Here is a 21,182-nt window from a genome sequence, read left to right on the forward strand (position 1 = left end):
CATCTATAGATCCAAAGAAGGACCAATGGTTCTTGAATTCTAGTTACATTAATAGACTTACTTCAATACATAAATAAAAGGAAAAAGATGTAAGTAACACACTACATTTTAGTGATTTAATTCTTCCATTTTGCTTATAATTTTCATATTACACCTTATTGTTATTTGTAATGGTATTTTAAGGTGGGGTATTTTAGAAGTTAAATAAAAGGGAAAAACTGATCATTAAAGTTTTCTTTTGTTTGGTATTTTAAAAGATATATAAACAAGTGTATATCACTGTTAATTTATATACTGTTTTATTATATATTGGTTAGTTTAAGTTAACCTAGAATGTGATATAAAAATTAGAAATAAAAAGAAGGTATTTGGATAATAAATAGCAGAAAGACGGGTGTTAATCATAAATTCACTAAAATATTGGGTTTTATTTTTTTAAAAAATCCCCCCAAAAGCATCCCTATTCTAAAATACCAAACGTTAATTTCCATGGTCAAATTTAATTAAGGTTCCAATAAAGCTAACAACATTGTTCATGATCAAATTAACTGAGTGCATGCATGTAAAGATAGAGACCAATACATTAATGCATGCATGCATTGCTATTCTCTCTTGAGAAATGGGCATTCTTGAGGAGTAGTGGCAGTTGTAGTAGTTGAAAGAGTAGATAAGGCATCAATGACCTCATCAGCAGAGGACTGCTTACATTCTTCCTTTGAAACAAGTAATGGTCCCTTGAGAAGTCCTGCCATCATCTCTCCTGGATCATAGTAGATCTCCACCTCTTCCACTCTCAGTTGCTCATCCACCTGCCAACAAATCTATTATGAACCATGCACATTTATTTGCAAGGAGTTCAAGGCTTTACATGCTTTAACTCCACTGTTAAACAGTACGTTAGATAGCATATATATATATAGTGATAATATTATTTTGAACCAAGCTCCTTATAGTGCTTAATTATATGAATAAAGTGAGAAACCTAAGGTAGTAAGTAGAGAGTTGAGAGATACATATAACCTTAAGAACAGCAGTTCCGTAGAATTCAACCATCTCTCCAGTAGGTGCATGTCCCTTGTAAGGCCCTTCCATATGACCCCAGTGCCGGTACTTGAGCGCGATCACCGGCGGCCCGGAGTACACACTGACCACCTCCCATGCAAACCCACGGGGAAACGCCGACCGGAAAAGCTCGTGCGACGACTCAAAGGTCTCGACGTCGGCTTTGTAGCACTGCAAAGCTTCCGGAAGGGAGCTCTGGAGCAATGCATTGTAGCTGCCGAGCGCCAAGGTTTCGTCGCCGGAGAGAGCCTTCCTGCCGTTGACTATGAACTTGAACTTGGTCGGATTGATGGACTTGAAGTCATCGAGGTTGGTCTTGTGGGAGAGCTCCATCTCCCATGTCTTAATGGCGTTTTGCACCACCTCTTCTAATGACCCTTTAGGCCATTCCTGCACAAGATCGAACGTATCAAGTAGAAGTTATGAGATCTATCATCTAAGTTCTTTTAGCACTGGTGCATGCTTTTCAAATAATTAAAATGAGAGCGAGACTAATTCATTTTAGGGTCTTTTACATGCAAAATCTTCTAAAATATCTTATTTGATTATAACTCTCAACTTCTTATGTGGTCGGATGCCCCTTAAAACTCCGACATCAATGCATAACTCTATAGGAGAAAATCCTCCGTGTATTACAACGCTGGTCGATCGCAAAAGAAATAAGCATGCATGAGGGATCGATGGGTATGCATGTATACTTAATATTCCTAAGTATATATATATACCTTGGTTCTCTCTAGCTCAAAGAGATGGTTGACGAGGTGGTAGGTGGGAGAGGAGCCATGCCTCCATCGGGTATCCTTTTCCCCCCTCTCCCACCAAGTGAGATCTATACTTATCCCCCATTGCCTAGCTTAGATGGATGCTTAACTTTGGCAATCAAGATGAGTTTGAGGTCTTGATTATATATAATAAGCTGCTGAGTGCTGCATGTAAGTTTGATGTGATATTATCGGCTCCTTAATTTGATCATTATGTAATACTATTTATATTTCTCGTGTTACGGTCTATTAAATAACATTATTAATTTACATCATCCATGTGGACATACCTCTGAGTTTTAACATTATAAACAAATAAACATGTACATGTTCTATATATATATACACTCGTGAGTCGTGATCCACGGTCGGAGAGTGTAGAACTGCACGTATATCCTTCAATCAAACATTAGCCGTCAATTGCTCCTCGTGATCTCCCTCTACAGATTAAAAAATCAGACCCACGTTCCCAATGCAGCATAAAATAAGTGGGAGAAGGAGATAGAAGAGAGAGATCTAGCACATGAAGATTTATCACTTCGAGAGAGACGGAAGAGCATTTAATTTGGATTAAAAGAAAAAGAAAAAGGAGATTGGAGAGAGGGGATTAAGGATTAATTATGTAAAGTCATGCACGTGATAGTTCGCATCATCCAAACAAACGTTGATGTTTAGATTTTAAAAATTAAAAAAAAAAAAGCTTTGGTGTTAAGATTGAAGTATGGAGTTCCGCTTGATTAAGACTCGGTTTGAAAGTTAATTTTAAGCTCATGAAATAATAATATAATATATATGACTAATATGAATATTTCGCACTAAGACCTAAAGGCTCATGATATGAATTTAAAATCTAGTATCGAGAAATAAGAGAATTTAGATTATTGGCCGAGTGATTACTATATATAGAAATTAGTAGATAGTAATTATATAATTTTATTTTATGTTTAGGATTAGGAATCAGTTCACACGTTATCCGGAGCGCATCAAGACCGCCCGGAGCACCGTCAAATATGTGTCTCCGATGGTCAGTGGTTGTGGACTCGTTTTTATAGAAGACAATCGGAGATTTCTCATGGGGTAGAGGCCAAAGGTTTCCGCTAGTTGTCTTGCTCTCGCCTTTTTCATCGAAAGCGAGAGGGAGAAGGATGCAAGCGAGGAGATGATGCTTATTTTTGTAGTATTGGAGGGTAAAACGAAATAATTTTTTGAGAACTTAATTGAATGATTACATTCATTGAATTAATAAGTTGAATACAATTTATACATATTTATAAGAAGATCAGGAAATAAGTAAAATGACATATCTCTAAAGTTAAAAAGTTATAGCAGTGAAAATATGTCTTAATAATTAAGGCTAAAATCATGTGCTATCATTTGATTGTCCTTTGATTATAAAAGTGATATCATTTGGTTGTACTCTTATTACGAAAGATTTGATTGTACTCTTATGAGATATTTTATCGAAACAGATTCTTTTTTATAAGAGGACGGCATCGAATTTAAGCAGGAGGCCAAGAGACAGAAGAAAATGAGCAACTGAGAGATGGAGAAATAGGGTGGATTGAGGATTATTATAGAGAAGGTAAGAGATAAGAGGAACTTAAAGAGACGGTGACTCTCAAGTTTGTGGGTGTTACAAGAAGTCTGTTGGGGTTGCTGTGAGAGAAGAGCTAGACAAAATTTGTAGTAATTTTACCCCAAAAGTACACTAGGCCAGCCTAGTGGATGTTTATTTATACCCCCTAATCCTAACATAAACAAAACGACTACCAAGAAATTCAAACACCAACCAAACTAAAAGCTAATAAAGACCGACATGCATAGTATAATGCATGATACGTTAATATATATATGTAAAGATGGATATAAAAAAGAGAAAAACCAACTGTTTTTTTATGTTTGATATACCTTGGTTCTTTCCTTCTCAAAGAGGTGGTTGACGAGATCATAGGTGGGAGGGGAGCCGTGCCTCCACTGGGTGCTCTTCTCCCCCTCTCCTACCAAGTGAGACCTGTACTTATCCCCCATCAGTACTGCACCATCTGTTGATGAAGCTCCAGCCATGGCCGGCTTTAGCTACGGCGTGGCTGTTTAATATTTCTGGCTATCAAGATGATCACGAATTTATGGATGGCTGCCCAAATCCAACAACTGCATATGCCACAATATTACTGACATGAATTTGAAGGGATTCGTGCAGTAAGTGTTGCAGTGGATCGGCCGCTATTAAAGCCAGATGTCAACATGAGGCTCTACGTGAGCCATAATTTGCATGATAAGACGTGGCTTCCTTCTCTCCACTTTATGCTAGAATATATTTATCTTATGTTGATTTAATGGGGATTAGCCTTAGCCGGACATGATTCTTAGCAATCTTGAACCAGTGCTTTAACTTTCTTTTTTTTTAAAAAAAATTGAGATTTAATAGTATTTCGATTAAATCGATACACAATGTGTTCTTTTAACTAACTAATTAACTGAGCACCGGTACTTAATTAATTACTGGGTAAATGTACTACTCCTAAATATAACTAAAGGTAGAGGATTCTTATATGGACCAAAGGATCGTAATTAGGCCCGCATTTGAGAGGTAATTTATTATTGGTAACGACTAACGAAGAGGAATGAGATGGGTAGGTTTGTCATTAAATTGGAAAAAATAACTTGTACTGGAGGTTCGTAGACCAGATGGGCTCCATTGATCCGCTGGTCGAATGGAACTAAACGGTGGCCCTCGCATTTATTCTAATTAATGCTGGGCTTATCTTTAGAGAAATACGAACATCTCCCCTGGTGTAGTATTAGTGGAACTCCTGTGAACAGTTGGTTGTTCACCGATATGTCAGGATAATTTTATTTTAAAATATATTATATGTTAAAAATTGGCTCAAATTCAGTTTTAGTAAAAAATTCAGTAAATATCAGCATTTCTGTGCCGCGCGTTCGAACGGACCCTGGGGGCGTTCGAACGCGGGCTCCAGACAGAGAGCAGTCTGTGATGCAGGCGTTCGAACGGCCCCAGCCGTGTTCGAACGCGAGCCAACCCGAGAGCAGCAGTTTCTGCAGGCGTTTGAACGGGGCTTTGGCGTTCAAACGGGGCTTTGGCGTTCGAACGCCAGTCTGCATTTGCACTGGGCGCGTTCGAACGCGCCCAGAGGGCGTTCGAACGCCCCTTTGTTTCTGCTGCTTTGATATGGGCGCGTTCGAACGCGACGCGGAAAAACCCAATTCTAAACCGGGCCTATAAATAGAAATGTTGGGTTTTAGGGTTTGGTGTGGGCATTTTGCAAGAGAGAAAAACTTGTAGGGGAGAGCCACCATTGTTTAGAGAGAGATTAGAGTTGTAATCTCTTTGTATTTGAAGATTTGCATAGCGGATTGAAGATTGCTCCGCCCGTAGACGTAGGCACATCGCCGAACCACGTAAATCGTGTCTCTCCCTCTTTTCTCTATGATTTGCATTGATTTGGTGTTCATGTTTGTGATTACCTTGGATATTTGAAGTTCTCTATAACTAGCATCTTGCATTTGGAGTTCTCACATAGATATTGATATTAGCTTTGCTAATATTTGGTTTGCCCCAAATTATTACTATTCCATTTGGATTTGTTTGAGGGTGAAAGGTTTTGCTTCCGCTTCCCTCACCCATTTGAGTATTTGCACAACATTATATACTAACTCAATTATTAATTTATTCTCAATATATATTCCATCAACTTAATTTATATTACATTAAAAAATATTTATAGTAATTTTGTAGAAAATTTGATGTGTCGCCGTTGGGTGAAAAATTAGATGCACCGAAGAGAGCTCGTCCATCCCTTAATGCGAATTCCAAACATACTCACAAATATATTGAAAGAGGTTTTCTTTCAATAGAGGAAAAGAACAAACGAAAGAAAATTAGGCCTGCTTTCTTCACGATCATTCTCAAAATGAGGAAATTCTTGTTCAATAGAAATGTATATGATAGTGTGGTTTTGCTTGGAGCTTAAAAATTGGCGGCAACAATGAGTACAGAGAAAGATATGCTAATGACAGAGCAAACACAATTTTGTTTAAATCAAATGACAATTAAATCCTCATTGGGAAAAAAAAATGGTATTGTTGTTTTCCTGTAGATAGCATTGTTTCTCTCTGTAAATATTACTAACCATGAAATTTGTGACAACCAAACCGCAACTCGTTTGCAGACTTCTCTCCAGAGCTGCTCAAATTACTAATCAAGGGAACCAGCTCGCCTTCAAGTCAAATACACCAAATTTCAACAAATGATGCCATGTATTTACATTAAACAGCCATCAGTTTGAGCTCCAAAAGAAAGACACACACACAAAAGGGCAAGTTTTAAAAGAAAGATGGGGGAGGGGGAAGGAGGAAAGGAAGAAATCGTGTACTTCGTATCTAATAGTAACTCAATTTACACCGACATAAGTAACTAAAAGAACAAAATCAAGTGTAATCACGCTGTTGTCTACCTCACATCACACGCACCAGAAGCCCCCATCATGATCGAACGAGAATGGATAAGAATTAAGAGCCTTGTGAGAAGCCTGGTGAATCAATATGCACTATAAATCCCTATCTGAAGCAAATCCCCTAAGCCTACTTGTTCCGAGAAGAAATATGCACAAAATTATGTGCAACGATCTGATTCCACGAGCATATCCAAGCTGCATAAGAAAACATCATCTAAATTGCTTGTTTAGAGTAGTAAACATGGTTGGAAGCTTTTAACCTCAAACTCTCCATGGCAGATGGCTGTGGTAAAAGATCAGAACATGTTCACACGGAGGAACCATGGCAATATGAATGCAATTACTAGGCATGCCATTAAGAAATTACAGAACGGTTGACGCCTCCAGCAACCTCCTCTCTCAGTTGAGTTTCTGTTAAACAACACTCTTCTTTCGTGCCATTCCTCCATGAATCTGCCATCTTCAAGACCAGTGATATTTTTTGCATTTGAACCACAAATCTCACAAGACCTGCATCATCATTGAAAGAGGATACATTCACTTAAAAACATGAGAATAGCAACTCCTATGCATGCACACAATCTCACACATTTGCTTGAAATTGATAGAGGAAACCTAAACTACATTAAGAGAGCTATAACATTTCTCAATCACTGCAACTTATAATGGCTAGATAAGATGGTGCCTTAGTATGGATGTTGACTTCAATTTAGTGCCTCAAAATATTCCAGCCCAAATTGAAGGTACCACAACAGAGGAAGATAAAAAACAATTACTTTTCTAAAGGAAACTTGAACAGAAAACTGGAAAATGTTGACACCTCCCAGATCTATTGAGGACATGTCCCTATATACAATGGAAAGGCAAAAAGAGATTTACAGGCCAAACTGAAATAATTACAGAATAAGATTCTTAATTCTTGTATTCTCCTAGCTGTCAGCATTAATTCAGACCTTGGATGGTTAGGATAATTTAAACGGTTTGTTTGCCAATTTCATGGAACTTTAATCATCAAGAAAAGGAAAGTTTTGTTTCCTCACCACGAAATTGAGTTACAATGTATTCTATGCCAAAAGTAATTTATCATTTATGAGATATCACAATTCACAACAGTGTGTTCAACTGATACTTCGGTTTAATTGATAGTGAGTCATTAGGTAAAAGATTGGTAACCTGGTAGGTAAGGTAATGCGTTTATAATTCGTACCAACTACCAAGGGCTAGCACTGGGTAAAATTAAACACTATATAGTTTAAGGCAAGGTATGGAAGAGGAGTAAAATCCTAAACAACAAGCCTTATCTCAATCTGACTCTGTATTTGGTTAAACTCTATGCCACTAGTAACTCATTCTCTTAGTACAAGATATGAAGATAAATAGTCTTTTCCTCAGGCCAGATACATACAGATATACTACTTTCTCTTAACCCTTTTGACAATCTAATTCTCCCCATAATAGAGACCTCACCATATTGCCGTACTGAAAGCAAATGCATCTCATTCTTTGAGTCAACATCTGTGCCTGGTAAGAATAAATTACATGCTCCAATCGTACTACTCCCTTTTTTCTCTTTCCAACATAAAAGGAGCAAATCAGCATTTATAGCGTCTTGTTCTACCCATAGTTTAGGCATCAAATAGCCTGACGGCAAGGTTTGCCATGGCTGCACAAGTTCCAGTCACAAGCATAACTTATCAAAACAATGGAATGAGGTTGCATGTTGCCCTCCAAACTCATGCAGTGATGGTTTCTATTGTTTCTCTGGGAACAAATTGTGAGTTTTTAAATTCTTAGTGGTTAAAGAAGGTCGATTACATATCATCGTCAAAACTTCTTTTAGCTGTGTAACAATAAGGTTCTCACTTTCAGCCGAAATTACACCATTGAATCCAAGATGAAATCAATTAACATTTCTTCAACAAAAATACTTCCAAAGGGCTCGTCATTTCTCGTAGAAATGACAAGCGCATCCCAGATAAAACCTTATTTATCAACAGCCATCATAAAAATATTTAATTCAGAAATAAACCGTTCAACATAACAATATCCAGCATTCGGCAAAGTATGAGATCTAAAGTGAAGAACAGCAAAAGATTTACCTGTTGCCCCTTATTCTGAACCACGCTTCAGCGCAATGCCGGTGCGCGATCCCGAGCTCATCCTTACACCCGCAACCGAGCTGGATCAGCTCCCCTCCTTCTCCTCCCCCCTCCTCCCTCTCCGGACTCAAATGGCAGATCCGGCACACCTTCTCCCCCTCCCAGTTCCCATCCCCTCCCTTCCCCAATTCAATCGCAACGCAACCACCCTTCTCCGCTCCCAAATCCACCGCCGCCTCCCCTTCCCCCTTCCCCTTCCCTTTCTCCTCCACCGACCCCGTCGTAGAGGCCATCTCAGCGCCTCCACCGGTGATAACAACGGCTACAGCATCCGTCGGCAGCGGCGTCGGCGGCTCCTCTCCTGCGGCTTCTTCCTCTTCCTCCCGCCGCATCGTGTCTCACCGCATCGAGTCGAGATCGGAGAGAGAGCGGTTAGAATAAGACAAGGCGTTAGGAGGAATAAGATATCGGGATTCCGGAGGGAGGTAGAATAGGCGTAAAGCAACGGGAATAAGGATTTGATATTTTGACGGAGAGAAGGGATAAGAATAAGATCGCGGGACGCGCTCAACGTGGGGAATTGAGACCAAGGGAGAGAGATCTTACTCTCGGGCTTGCCCAGGTGTTGACCTTCTTTGATCCCTGTGAGCAGGAGGATACAAATACATTTTTAATCAGTGAGTTCGTCTTTGATTGATACATGACACATCACATGCCAATAAGATGACAAAATTCTTTTAATCCAAAAAATAAATAAAAAAGATGACAAAATTTTCGGATCCATTAGTCTGTTCGGATCTTGAGTTACACCCGTGAATTGACCGATCCAAGAATGTGATAACCAACGGCTGTGATGTGATCATTTGATCCTTGGAAAAGAGCCCTAGCCTTTGGAATCCCTATAAATAGCTACAAGTGCGACTCTCTCCTTCCACCGATACGCTATCTACTGCAAGACGGCTATTCTTCTTTCCGCAGGTCGTTATCGGTCTAGTTATTCCGGTGCCGGCCTTGTTTATTCCTTGTTTTATTCTGGTAATCTCTTTTTCGTTCTATGGATTGCGAAGAGGACGATGACGATTGGTTGATTTGGTCTCGTTCGTCGTAATGGCTATTCGCCTTGACGACCATCCTGATATATCACCACCCATATTCTGAGTCCTGTCTCCTTTTTCCCCCCAAAATTCCTCTTACTTTTAGAGTCTTTTTTTTTTTGGTTCTTATAAATTGTGGGCCAATGATTAGATAAAAGTAATGACAAGCATATGTCTGAAATTATCCCGTGTGGAATAAATCTAATCTTCTCTATGAGGCCACCTTCATAATTTCCTTTATTCTTTACTTTGTGTTATGATATTTTAGCAAGGTTTTGTGGCGAAATTTTTGAGAAAGGTCGCGTGATGAGCAGTTGCATAGTTCAAATGAGGTTTGGTCTCTTCTTGGAGACCGTGATTACTTTGAACGTCTTTCGCTCCTAACTGATGACCTTCTCACTCTGATGCATTTTTGTGGTATTTTCGTTATTTATATCGAGAAATTGACATTTTTCTAGGCTATGAATAAGTCCAATGGACAATATTGTATCTTTTGAAACTTTTTTAAGAGAGATATGAACATAATTTAGTGAGATAAAAGATGTTACTAAATAGAAATGAGACATTGGTATTTTATTATATAAAGTTTAAAAATATTTATTCTAAATTAATTTTTGTAGATAAGTTAATGTCATGGGTTTATAAAACTTCAATCAGATAAATTTGAATTCATTTTTTGGCTTATTAAAATATTTTTCTAAAGTGAAGAATGTCAGAATACAAAATATAAAAATTATATATTAATTGATATACACAACAAAATTTGTCATATACAACGAACAAGAAGATCTTATGGCAATCTTCACACAATATGAAGATACTCACAAGTTCCGTAATTTCAATAATGATAATGGATGTTATATCTCCATCTGAGAACACAAGTATAGGAGGAAAAAGAAAAAAAGAAGCGATGAAATGGATTACATTCACAATAGAACGTCAATGTAAGTGCTACGATCAGCTGCTGAGGCCTTGGCTGTGCTTGTTCAATACTTGCACTTCGATTTCACCTGTATCCACGCCGCTGCTGGATTCAGATTGTCTCTGGCCATACTCGCTGCTCGGTTCGCTTTGCTCGCTACTGACATACTCGTGACTTCCAAATGCCATTGTTCTGAGCCTTCTTACCTCTTCGCTGGCATTCTGGCCAGACCCCTGCATAGCGCTTTGGCCAGGTTTCATGCCTGCATTCAGATCCTCGAGAGAGATTTCTCCTTCTAGGTACCGAACAATCTGCTCGAGGACAAGCGGTTTTCAGATAGATGATGAAATCTAAAACTAGGCATCTATTAGGACAAGTAAAAGGTAGAAGGAAATGAATTTCATCTTGAAGAAGTCACTTAATGTTAAACTCAAAATGGGGAACATAATTCAATTCAAGGCACCTGACTCATTCGCGGCCGATGCTTTGCTGAATGACGCACAGCAGCAGCAGCGCATGCAACCAAGCGTGCCATTTCATAGGGATCGTAGTTTGTTCCCAACTTCGGATCCACAAGTTCATTGTAGTGGTCATCCTCGAGGGCTCTGGTCAGTAATGGCCTTGCCTGATAAATAAGACATGAGTTTTCATCAACTCCAAGTGAAATACGTAACTATATATATGTATAACAGAAACCTGGAAGAAAGGTGGATTTATAGTTTATACCACAGAAAGGTACATAGAAGAAATATTCTGGCAAGTACATTCAAATAAAAATGAAGTAACCTTGATGATTTCTTGGTTAAATGCATTCAGTATTACAGACAAGGAAGGACTGGAGTACATGACAAAAAAAAGTCAGAGAGAGCAAATAACAGTGAGCATGTTGATGGTTTACATGAGAAAAACAAAGAGTAATTTTTCCAAGCACTTGCTGCATTTGAGACAAGTTGAGAAACTGACAAAACTCTTCTTATCTACAGCAGATATAGTAATGTAACAGAAGGCGGAATACTACAATTTTCAGGAGTCAAGTTTCAGAAAATTACCCAACCAACCAAAGTCCCGTCCATGTAAGTCTCCGATGAGTGAACTGGCCGTTTTCCGGTAATCAGCTCCAGAACCATTACTCCAAAGGAGAAGACATCAGATCTGTCTGTAAGTTTGCCAGAATTTGCATATTCTGGTGCCAGGTACCTGGAGGAAGGAATTCATGTAAAGGGAGACTAAGTTTGTAACAGGTAAAGACACAGGTTTTATCTTCTAAAAATAAAGCAAATTTAACTAGAAGAAACTGTGAGGTTGAGAAAGTGGCTTCACCCAAAAGTTCCCACTACTCTGGTGGAAACATGCGTATTATCTCCAGGTTGAAACTTTGCTAAACCGAAATCAGAAACCTGAACAAGACGTGTAGCATGTTAGTTGAGAAACTTGAAAATCATTAATGGATCATTGAAACTTGACAGAAGTATAGTTCTTGCAAGCTAAGTAAACAACCATGCGACCTACCTTTGGCTCATAGTCGAAATCAAGAAGAACGTTAGCTGCTTTGATATCACGATGAATAATTTTAGGATGACCTGAAAAGGAACGAAACTTCTATTGGCAACATCATCCATTTGTTTCAATATATAGCTAAAAATGAGAAATCTAACTATGAAACGGAACATGAAACTGGAGTTAAAGTTGTATCCTGAAGGAAAAAAGAAAGTAGGTACTAACAGTCTTCATGAAGATAAGCCAAACCCTTTGCAGAACCCGCGGCAATTTTCCATCTTCTAGGCCAATCTAGAGTTGGTCGACCACTTCCTACACAAAATTAATGTTTAAATAAAAAGAGTCACTTTTCACCTTATTTACCTGAAGAATTTCATAGGTAAATTATAAGCAAGAATACAACTTTGAGACCATATGCAGAATGATAAACAGCAGAAATGAATTAAAGGAGCTGAGTTATACACCATTGGTTCATCTACATTTCTAGCTAAGAACTGTCATCGCATATATAGCATCAATTAGTGAATTAAAAGATTGAGTTACCATGTAAATGTGACTCCAGGGTTTTGTTCGGAACAAACTCATAAACTAGAAGCCTTTGATCACCATGAATACAATATCCAACTAACGAAACCAGATTCCTGTGATGCACACGACTAATAACTTCAATCTCCGTCCGGAACTCACGATCACCCTGCCTACTTCCGACACTCAATTTCTTGATTGCAACTTCCGTTCCGTTTAGCGTCCCTCTATAGACTTGGCCAAAGCCACCTTGCCCAAGAAGATTAGCATCAGAGAATCCATTAGATGCAGCTGCCAGTTCTTCATATGTGTAGGGGCCAGTCGACATAGCAGGTGGTTGCAGATGCTGTGGGTTCTCAGAGCCGAGATAAGAACCAGAACCTCCACTGCTGCTGATTGGCCTTGAAGATGCTGGTGGTGGTGTTGGTGAGAATGGTATCTGGACTGATGAATGATATGGAGGTCTTGAATCATAAGGATCAGCTGAGAAAATAAGAGCAAATTAAAAGAACAGCCATCTTTGTTGTTGCAAGCAAGTGGAGAGAGTAAATTGCACAAACGCTATTCTGAAGAGCAACTATAAATTGCACATATGCTATTCTGGAAAGCAATCATGGATAAGTAAAATATGAGGTGTTATTTGCAAAAGTGATATATATACCTCTGGGTAGCGAGGAGGCTCGCCGGCGATGCCTCGACCTCTTACCCCAGAAGATGAACGCACCCAAAAGAGCCAGCAGAACGAGCACTGAACCCGCGGTTACGCCCACTACCATGGGGACGGACACTGATTTCGACGAAGACGACGGTGGAGGTGGCGGCGGCGGCGAGGTGGAAGGATCCAGCGGAGGAGGGGGCGATGATCTGTGAGGCGGAGGAGGCGAAGTCGACGGGTTCACCGGCGGCGGTGGGGAAGAGCCCGCAGGCGGCGGCGGGGAAGAGCCCGCAGGCGGCGGCGGGGAAGAGAGCGAAGGCGGAGGAGTCGGCGATGGGGTCACCGGTGGTGGCGGAGAGGAGGCGGGTGGTTTTGCTGGAGGAGGTGGTGAAGGTGGAGGTGAGGGTGATGGGGTTACCGGCGGTGGCGGGGAGGAGACTGGTGGTTTTGCTGGAGGAGGTGGAGGGGAGACCGGAGGTGGAGGTGAGGGCGATGGGGTTGCCGGCGGTGGCGGAGAAGAGATTGGAGGTGGAGGTGAGGGCGATGGGGTTACTGGCGGTGGCGGGGAAGAGACCGGAGGTGGAGGTGAGGGCGATGGGCTTACCGGTGGTGGCGGTGAAGTGGTCGGCGGAGGTGGCGGACTACTAGGTGGTAGCGCCGGCGGCGGAGGAGATGTCGTCGGTGCTGGAGGCGAAGCTGACTCCGGCGGCGGGGGAGGCGACGTCGGCTGTGGGGGAGGTGAATCTGACGTCGGTGGCGGGGGAGAATCTGAACTGGGTGGCGGGGGAGAATCTGAACTGGGCGGCGGGGGAGAATCTGACGTCGGCGGCGGGGGAGAAGAAGGCGGTGGGGCACCCGTCGGGGGAGGCGGTGACGACGGAGTCGAAGGAGGCGGCGCTGTTGGATTGGACGGCGGAGGTGGGCTAGAAGTCGGCGACGACATGCCTGTGGAATAAACTGCTACGCTCTCTCTCCCCTCTTAGTTCAACTCTCCCATTCGCCGCCGACTTTGGTGATTCCAGAGAAACAAAGAATCCAGAAAAAGAAAGAACAAGATAAAAAGGAAAACAAAATCGTCTACTTAAAGTTTCGAAAATTATCGACTTATAATGTCTCTTAGAAAGTGGTAAACATGGGATGTGAGGCGTACGGAGAAGCACTTTGCCCATTGGAGGAGAGTCGAGACTAGAAATATTATGGATGTAAATTACGAAGTCAGCGATGGCGGGTTCTTGAAATGCAGCAATCTTTAGTCGTTATTTGCTCAGTATTTCCTCGCTATTTTATTTTTTTGTCTACGTTAGACGTTCCCGGTCAGGGACGAATTTTCGAATATAATTAAAGGAGTTCTCCTTTTCATTTCAACCCTAACATTATATGCTTATTGTGATCTGTACTCTGTTTCCCCACTATTTATTTCCTGCAATTTTCATAAAATACAACAACAACAAAAAAAAAAACCTTGAAATACCCTTAGATTTCTTTTTTTTTTTTTCCAAACAACACGTCAACTAGGGGGTTTTCTATGATTTAATGAAAAATAATAAAGATTGAATTAAAATAATAAGTATATATACAACATAAGTCATAGATTATGAACTCTCATAGGCCTGGCATAGATTTCTCAGCCTCGCAGCTGTTGATATTAAAGTCCCCACTTAAACTTTCTTTTTTATTTTTATAATAGCCAATGGCTGGAGTACAATTTTGTCTGATGACTAATTAAAATGTTCGTCTGCAGGAGGAGACAGAAGAGACAAATAGTCGGCAACTTCAGCACACGCTAATGACGCAAGAATTCGTAAATAATAAATTTAAATTATGAGAGCAGAATTTTTATCCTATCAGGTTTAAGGGCGACATCTGCGAAGCTTCGACTTTAATTTAACACGTAAATGACTGGTCTCCGACTTCAACCTACTTCTGATAGGAATAATAATCTTCATTTGACTATATCTATCAGGCAATAAATTAGACACATCTCTATTACCATTATCCCTGCCATTTTGAAATCCAAACAGCAAATGTGAGTTAATCCAAATGCATCTAAGATGAAAGCAATTTAATATGCCGCGCAATTAAGTATAGAAGAGCAAGTAGAGAATAGAAACATCCCAAGTTTATTATTGGAGAAGTCTCCACTTACATAATATTATGCCAATCGTCCCCTTCACCAACTTCATGGGTCGTGAACTTTGAAGATGTAACACTGGAATTTTTTTTTTCTTTTTAATTTGCTCTTGTTTTCATGAACCAATAAAAGTAAACAGCATCATGAATAACTAAAAATAGCGGAGGTATACTTTGACTATCTAACTTATATCGACATAGAAAGGGACAGCATTGCTATGATCCAGCAATTCCCGCACACGATAAATAGTAATTTAACAAGCTAGATCCCAAGGAAAATAAAGCAAAACGACCTATCATTAGCTTCCTTCTTTAAAGAAAAAAGAATTGCATAACATAATGAAGCAAATGCGATATCCTAGTTGAAGTGTTGAACTAATAAAATGCTTGCTCAAATGTTTTCAGAGTGGACCACACTGAGAAAATCCTGGTCCAAAAAGGATGTGGATATGACTAGGATATATCATAGGATTTTCCAAAACAAACAAACTCAAATCCAAGTATTAGTTGATTAACTCAGAAGAAAAAGACATCAGTTGAAGTACAGATGACAAAATTCTATGGGGGCAATTTGGATGGCATCTGGTGACACTATAAAAGAGGAGCGATGAGTATCAATTTCCAAAATCTGATGAGAAATAAATTGATACATCATAGAAACCAGTTAAAACTCCTACTGGAGCATCCTTCCTGACATATCATGAGATAATACTTTTTCACATGTCATCTATTAGAAATCTTCCTCCAGCAGTTCTCCAGAGAGTTCATAATTGTCTTTTGAGTGTCTTAATCAAATAAATAAATTTAAAATAATACTTTGTTAACATATATCAGTTCTTTCCATGTTAGTATAATTTTATCTTTGTTTTGACTAAGGGGGCAATAATCAAGGATCCATTCTACGATCACAAACTATTACAAATAATGGACAGATCAGCCCTCTGCAATTCATACCTAGATGTAAAGTTTCCCCATCTGACTCAATTTTGAGTCAAACTAAGACTCACAAGCCAAAACCTTGACCTAAAATTTCCTGCTTGTTCTTTTAAAGCCATGAGTAAGTCCTTCCATACAAAAGCTTCTTTAACACTCAAACATAACACCAATAGATTAAATCTTCACCTCTATCACATACATGAATCAACAATATAATTATCTAAAAAGCATATGCTAAGTCCTTTTAACACAATACCTCCTGCCAGAATATTATTAAAAGAAGATCATTGCAAGTTATGTGGCTCAAATTATTGACATAGAGGTCATATTGTATCTTAACCTTTTAAAGGTAGTATTAGTTTATGAAAACTGATTACAATCTCAAAAGTGAAATTTGTATGTCGAAACACTTTAACAAACTTAATCCTCTCATCCTTCTTATGTTTCAAGACTGCTTCGCCTTAATAGTAATACAAATGCTTCCTCCTGTGGTTTCATCATCCGCCTCAGCTCTCATCCAAAATTCAGTTAAAAATCATATTTCTTGGCCTTTTAAAGCTTGATGACTTTGCAGTCTACTTGTCATTCATTTGTAAATCTTCATGCAAAGCAAAACCCTTAGCACAGGATTATCTCTATTCAAAAAGATGTCCTTGTGGATTTAAGACACAGATTTCTTGTGTACATTTATTTAATTGACATTCCCAGCAGTTCACATCCTATTCTATTGAAAGTGATGTAATTCCATCCGCTGCTAAAATATACAGACCTGAAGCAAAAGAAATAGCATGCAGGATTTTCTCTACATATCAAATATTACACCAGATGGACCACCTCAGAACTTACCCTACAAGTTCAATCTAGATTGTTCTGTACACTTAGATAATTGATCATGTTTATGTCCTCCCTCACTCTATGCAAAACTAATTTATATGGCATAGACCTTCTTAAGAGTGGCTACACCACTAAGATACCTATGAATCCCAGACATCAGTACACGATAATGACATGTTTAGACTCCATATCTCTAAATGCAGCAGAGGCAAATTTAGAGTTCAAAGTGGTGCCAAGTCCTGGCAAACAACTGCCCCCAAGTCAATTTCAGAGTCGTTTCGTTCACAATCATATCTTCTTTCAGTTTTATCTAAAAATCCTATTACTATTATAACCTACTGTCCTCAGGGAGTAGGCTCCTATCAACTACACTGAAAACAACCCATACCTGTATCAAGTACCGCAAGAATTCTATATACACCTTATTGCTACTTGATGCAAGATATACACTGCATTATTCCTCAATTGTGGCAAGTGAACAAATCAATATATGAAGGAAGATCAACTAGTAAAGGCAATTATCCAATACTGTGCTGAAACAGAAAAAGTACACAAGTTCATCGTCATCCATTAAACCTAAAAACAATCATGAAATAAAGTGCAGAATAATAGAAACAAGCCCAAAACCAGTAGGCCATCATATAAGCCAATTAAAAGGCAATTGGTCAATATTTTTCCATTATTACATAAAACAGTAAAAGCCCATTTCAGATCACTCACAGGAATTTCCTCAGAGGCCGCCCCGCATCCTCGTCTTGCATATGCTGCAATCATAACACAGAGAGAACAAAAAAAATCAGGAGAAAAAAAAAAAAACATTTGACCAAGAATTACTTGTAAACCATCTAGGTTTTCTCCAAATCTAACGAATTAGGGATCTAAAGAAGAAAAAACCCCAAGATTGCTCGAATCCAAGATGAGCTTTTAGTCAGATCTTACAAATTCCCTAACGATGCCTTTGTAGATGAGAATGGGGACAGCGATGCCGAAGATGCCGACGATGGCGAGATTGCGGCGAGTCCACCGGAAGTTGAACTCTAGGTTTTCTCTTCCAGCGTTCCAGTCCTCGATCCACTTGTTCTTGTTCACCTCCATACCTCCCCCCATCTCTGCGAGCTCTTCTGATCCCCTACAACGATTTCGAGTCGTCCAAGCCCTGGTCGAGAACTGGGGAGATGAAAGCAAGAGGACGGATAACTTGGAATGGTTTATCCAGTAGAGTAGACGGGCATGGTTACGGGTATGGTTACTTAATAACATTTTCTTTTATTTTGGATCCGTTTTAATTCTCGGGTCGGATCTTGATCTCTAAGTTCATGATCCGGACCCAAATAATGGTTTCTGGTCCATCTTTGCTAATATGGTAATATGGTTATACAGTGGAATTATCATGCAAATCATTTCATAAGTTTTGAAATCATGAAAAATAAATAAAAATAAGTGTTCAATTAGATAGGTAAAAATGTTCTTATTTTCTATTCCGTTTTTATTTTTATGTTAGAAGTTGATTTTACGGAATTTTTCTAAAAAACATTATACTTAACCTACTTGAATTATCATCATTTCAATATATATCTTCTAAACTTTTTCTTTTACCGCATAGATTTATCACTCAAGAAAATTCTTTATTCAGAGAGTCCACGAAGTTATATTTTTTTAGTTAAAGGGTCTATTTACCGCATAGATTTCTTTTTTTTAGAATTCTACGTGAATAATAAAAAGTTTAGAAGTGTATATAAAAATAATAATTGTTTAGAAATGTTACGTGTAATTATTCTTAGAAAAATTAATTTGTTAAAAGATATAAAAGAAAGACATACCACTCAAAGGTAAAAATGATGAGATATAAAAGGAAAATGGGTAATTTTTGTCTATTGAGTTAGCTAAATATTTTACTCTTTTTATAGTAATTTTTGATGTAATATTAATGTTTATATATTCTATCTTTTGATAGAGGTGAAAGTAATAGTAGATAGTGGGAGTTAAGATATAATTAACTTTTAAAACAGATGGACTACTCTCCGATAATAAAACAAAATAATATTAATTAAAAATTATAAAATATATTATACTCTATATATTTATTTTTAAGATTATTTTACCATATTGTATAATTTATAAAATAAATCATTATATTTAAGATGCATCACTACTAGCATGCCATGGGTTCAGCAAGGAGGAAGGAGAGGGAGCTAAGGGTGGTGGCAACAAATGCTTGAGATGACTATTGGTTGAAGGGTGGTGGCGCAAGTGATGGTAATAATAGTGATGGAAGGTAATAGAGGAAGGCGTATTAGAATTACGGCTTGATTAGGTGAGAAGATAGCTCGAGTTAGAGTGGGAGAGGAGTACGATAGAGAGGGTCAATTTTGTGATAAATATAGAGACTGATTTAGTAAAAATAATGGTATACGAGGTAATGTGAATTTGTCCGAAATTAGAAAGCGGTGAAATATATTTAACCAAAAAATAATTATTATTATAAAACCTCCGAGTGCCGAAACCCTAAATTTCATATAGTCTAAGGGTATTAGAGGAGAGAGGTGCAGATCATTCGCATCACGAGTCATTTAACGATCTCCAACATCCATGGCTTTTAGGGTTTCATCAAAGGGCAAGGGGAAAGCCGCGAAGGGATCGAAGAACTCAGATGGGCGCTCGACGGGGCGCTGCGTTAAGGAGTGGAGCACCTGGGCCATGAAGAAGGCCAAGGTTATCACTCACTATGGTTTCATCCCCCTCATCATAGTCATCGGTATGAACTCCGAGCCCAAACCCCAGCTTTCTCAGCTCCTCAGTCCAGTCTGAGTTCCGAAGATTGCACCAGATCTTTGATCTGATCATGGATTAGTATCGGGGCATTTGGTAATGATAGGTTTACTTTTTCATTTAGTGATTTTGATGATGTTGGAGTGCTTTCGGATCGAAATCCGTGATACCCAGATCGTTAGTTTGGTTACAGTCGTCGACTTCAAGTAGGGTTTATATGGATCGTGATTGTTATTGAGAAATAATAGTGGTCTAGAACTGGTTATATTACGTCAATCATCTTTTCCATTTTATTGCTTATGGACTTAAATCTCAATGCAGTGGCATGATCTTTGATAAATTTTTCTGTTCCTTTGTGGTCTTTGATTATACTGAATTGTGTTTGTTGCTGTGCCTTGCAATTGGAATCAGAATTTTGTATTCATGTGTTGTGTCTCATAGAATTGATTTTGGACTCAAGGGAAGTTTGACATTAGTTGCTCTTTTCTGTTTGAAATTTGAAATCCATGATGAGGCATCACTGTCATATTACAGGATGTTTTCTCCATTTCTGCTTTCCTCTCAGTTACAGTTTGAGAAATATGAGATTTTACTTCACATTGATGTTAACTAGGTAGCATTTCCATCTTAATTCTGCTTATCATATGAGTTGCTACCATTATTGAATTCCTTTACCAAGCAAATCTCCTTACTTGTAGTAGTCAGTAATAAATAATAGTTCGAAGTTTCGGTTTCGTTTGGTTTTGATTTTGATCTTACAAAAAAAGAATTTTTAGGCCAAAATAGAATGGTTTTAGCCTATCGTGGTCCAAAATAATTGTCGAGAATCAGAAACCTCAATAGTTTCGGCCTTAACTAATGAGTTTTGGTTTTAGTTTTTGTTAAGTTTCGGCCACTGTTCTACCTTCTGTGAAACTTCAAGCCATATATTGTGAGGTCTGCCACCCAGCGGAATCCTTACGAATTATTCTCAGTGAAAACCAAATATTTCATGTCCACTAATCAAAAAGGGTGGAGCTCTTATACACAATACTTGGAAATGCCTTCTCTAACCTTACTTTTGGTACAGTAACTAGTATTGAATGCCGATAAGTGGAAAGTTTGAAAAACATTAGTAGTATATCATTTTTCTCTGCATATTTGGTATGTTCTCTGAGGGGATAACCCTATCAGATGGTCACTTTTAATTTGAAATCAGGGTGTTCTTATTCTTCTGAAGCATTTGAATTTGACAAGTTGTCTTCTCAATCTGATTATACTAGAAATTCTGTATTGCCCGTCTCCAAAAGATATCTGCTGTTGTAGCGAACTGCTAGCTTTATAAACTTGTTTATTGTCATTACTAAACTGACTTCTCGTTGTTTTGAATTCTCATTTACTTTTAGCACTCTCTTTACAATTAAGTTATGGGGCAATTTAA

General features: G+C 38.7%; 5 protein-coding genes and 2 non-coding genes across 8 annotated transcripts; 3 read left to right on the forward strand and 4 right to left on the reverse strand.

The window, feature by feature from the left end:
- Positions 1-420: 420 nt before the first annotated feature.
- Positions 421-3,973, reverse strand: LOC140762079 (pathogen-related protein-like). Its single transcript, XM_073099693.1, has 3 exons — positions 3,732-3,973; positions 1,021-1,452; positions 421-809 (listed from the first exon to the last, which is right to left on the reverse strand). The coding sequence occupies exons 1-3, from the start codon at positions 3,885-3,887 to the stop codon at positions 603-605; spliced, it is 795 nt and encodes a 264-aa protein (XP_072955794.1). The 5' UTR covers positions 3,888-3,973; the 3' UTR covers positions 421-602.
- A 1,977-nt stretch (positions 3,974-5,950) lies between these two features.
- Positions 5,951-9,079, reverse strand: LOC140760644 (uncharacterized). 2 transcript variants are annotated; one of them, XM_073097695.1, is made up of 3 exons: positions 8,401-9,079; positions 6,562-6,811; positions 5,951-6,496 (listed from the first exon to the last, which is right to left on the reverse strand). In XM_073097695.1, exons 1-2 carry the CDS (start codon positions 8,790-8,792, stop codon positions 6,598-6,600), a joined length of 606 nt encoding a protein of 201 aa, XP_072953796.1. In that variant the 5' UTR covers positions 8,793-9,079; the 3' UTR covers positions 5,951-6,496; positions 6,562-6,597. The 2 variants fall into 2 exon arrangements, with proteins under 2 accessions (XP_072953796.1, XP_072953789.1); XM_073097688.1 differs by having other exon boundaries at positions 5,951-6,811; positions 8,401-9,077.
- Positions 9,080-9,468: 389 nt separating this feature from the next.
- Positions 9,469-9,562, forward strand: LOC140767868 (small nucleolar RNA Z43). The gene has a single exon (XR_012105636.1). It is a non-coding gene; the product is annotated as a small nucleolar RNA Z43 (small nucleolar RNA).
- Positions 9,563-9,788: 226 nt separating this feature from the next.
- On the forward strand, positions 9,789-9,890 carry LOC140767854 (small nucleolar RNA snR60/Z15/Z230/Z193/J17). The gene has a single exon (XR_012105634.1). It is a non-coding gene; the product is annotated as a small nucleolar RNA snR60/Z15/Z230/Z193/J17 (small nucleolar RNA).
- A 329-nt stretch (positions 9,891-10,219) lies between these two features.
- On the reverse strand, positions 10,220-17,356 carry LOC140759073 (proline-rich receptor-like protein kinase PERK1). Its single transcript, XM_073095541.1, has 8 exons — positions 13,100-17,356; positions 12,457-12,921; positions 12,139-12,225; positions 11,926-11,996; positions 11,737-11,813; positions 11,466-11,613; positions 10,880-11,041; positions 10,220-10,727 (listed from the first exon to the last, which is right to left on the reverse strand). Exons 1-8 carry the CDS (start codon positions 14,034-14,036, stop codon positions 10,452-10,454), a joined length of 2,223 nt encoding a protein of 740 aa, XP_072951642.1. The 5' UTR covers positions 14,037-17,356; the 3' UTR covers positions 10,220-10,451.
- A 146-nt stretch (positions 17,357-17,502) lies between these two features.
- On the reverse strand, positions 17,503-18,202 carry LOC140759081 (uncharacterized). The gene is made up of 2 exons (XM_073095554.1): positions 17,933-18,202; positions 17,503-17,757 (listed from the first exon to the last, which is right to left on the reverse strand). The coding sequence occupies exons 1-2, from the start codon at positions 18,098-18,100 to the stop codon at positions 17,710-17,712; spliced, it is 216 nt and encodes a 71-aa protein (XP_072951655.1). The 5' UTR covers positions 18,101-18,202; the 3' UTR covers positions 17,503-17,709.
- Positions 18,203-19,513: 1,311 nt separating this feature from the next.
- Positions 19,514-20,102, forward strand: LOC140776643 (mitochondrial import receptor subunit TOM7-1-like). Its single transcript, XM_073120454.1, has one exon. The coding sequence runs from the start codon at positions 19,583-19,585 to the stop codon at positions 19,799-19,801; it is 219 nt and encodes a 72-aa protein (XP_072976555.1). The 5' UTR covers positions 19,514-19,582; the 3' UTR covers positions 19,802-20,102.
- Positions 20,103-21,182: the final 1,080 nt, after the last annotated feature.

The sequence above is a fragment of the Typha angustifolia genome, chromosome 1 (assembly GCF_048772165.1).
Source record: "Typha angustifolia cultivar Huaian chromosome 1, ASM4877216v1, whole genome shotgun sequence".
Lineage (NCBI taxonomy): Eukaryota > Viridiplantae > Streptophyta > Magnoliopsida > Poales > Typhaceae > Typha > Typha angustifolia.

Coding starts and splice junctions, on each gene's coding strand:
- LOC140759081 (XM_073095554.1), bottom strand. CDS start 18,100: ATGGGGGGAGGTATGGAGGTGAACAAGAACAAGTGGATCGAGGACTGG. Junction 17,758..17,932: donor AAGGCATCGTTAGGGAATTT/GTAAGATCTGAC, acceptor TTATGATTGCAG/CATATGCAAGACGAGGATGC.
- LOC140776643 (XM_073120454.1), top strand. CDS start 19,583: ATGGCTTTTAGGGTTTCATCAAAGGGCAAGGGGAAAGCCGCGAAGGGA.
- LOC140762079 (XM_073099693.1), bottom strand. CDS start 3,887: ATGGCTGGAGCTTCATCAACAGATGGTGCAGTACTGATGGGGGATAAG. Junction 1,453..3,731: donor TTGAGAAGGAAAGAACCAAG/GTATATCAAACA, acceptor GATCTTGTGCAG/GAATGGCCTAAAGGGTCATT. Junction 810..1,020: donor ACGGAACTGCTGTTCTTAAG/GTTATATGTATC, acceptor ATTTGTTGGCAG/GTGGATGAGCAACTGAGAGT.
- LOC140759073 (XM_073095541.1), bottom strand. CDS start 14,036: ATGTCGTCGCCGACTTCTAGCCCACCTCCGCCGTCCAATCCAACAGCG. Junction 12,922..13,099: donor AGCCTCCTCGCTACCCAGAG/GTATATATATCA, acceptor TTATTTTCTCAG/CTGATCCTTATGATTCAAGA. Junction 11,814..11,925: donor ATTTCGACTATGAGCCAAAG/GTAGGTCGCATG, acceptor CGTCTTGTTCAG/GTTTCTGATTTCGGTTTAGC.
- LOC140760644 (XM_073097695.1), bottom strand. CDS start 8,792: ATGCGGCGGGAGGAAGAGGAAGAAGCCGCAGGAGAGGAGCCGCCGACG. Junction 6,812..8,400: donor TTCAGAATAAGGGGCAACAG/GTAAATCTTTTG, acceptor ATGATGATGCAG/GTCTTGTGAGATTTGTGGTT.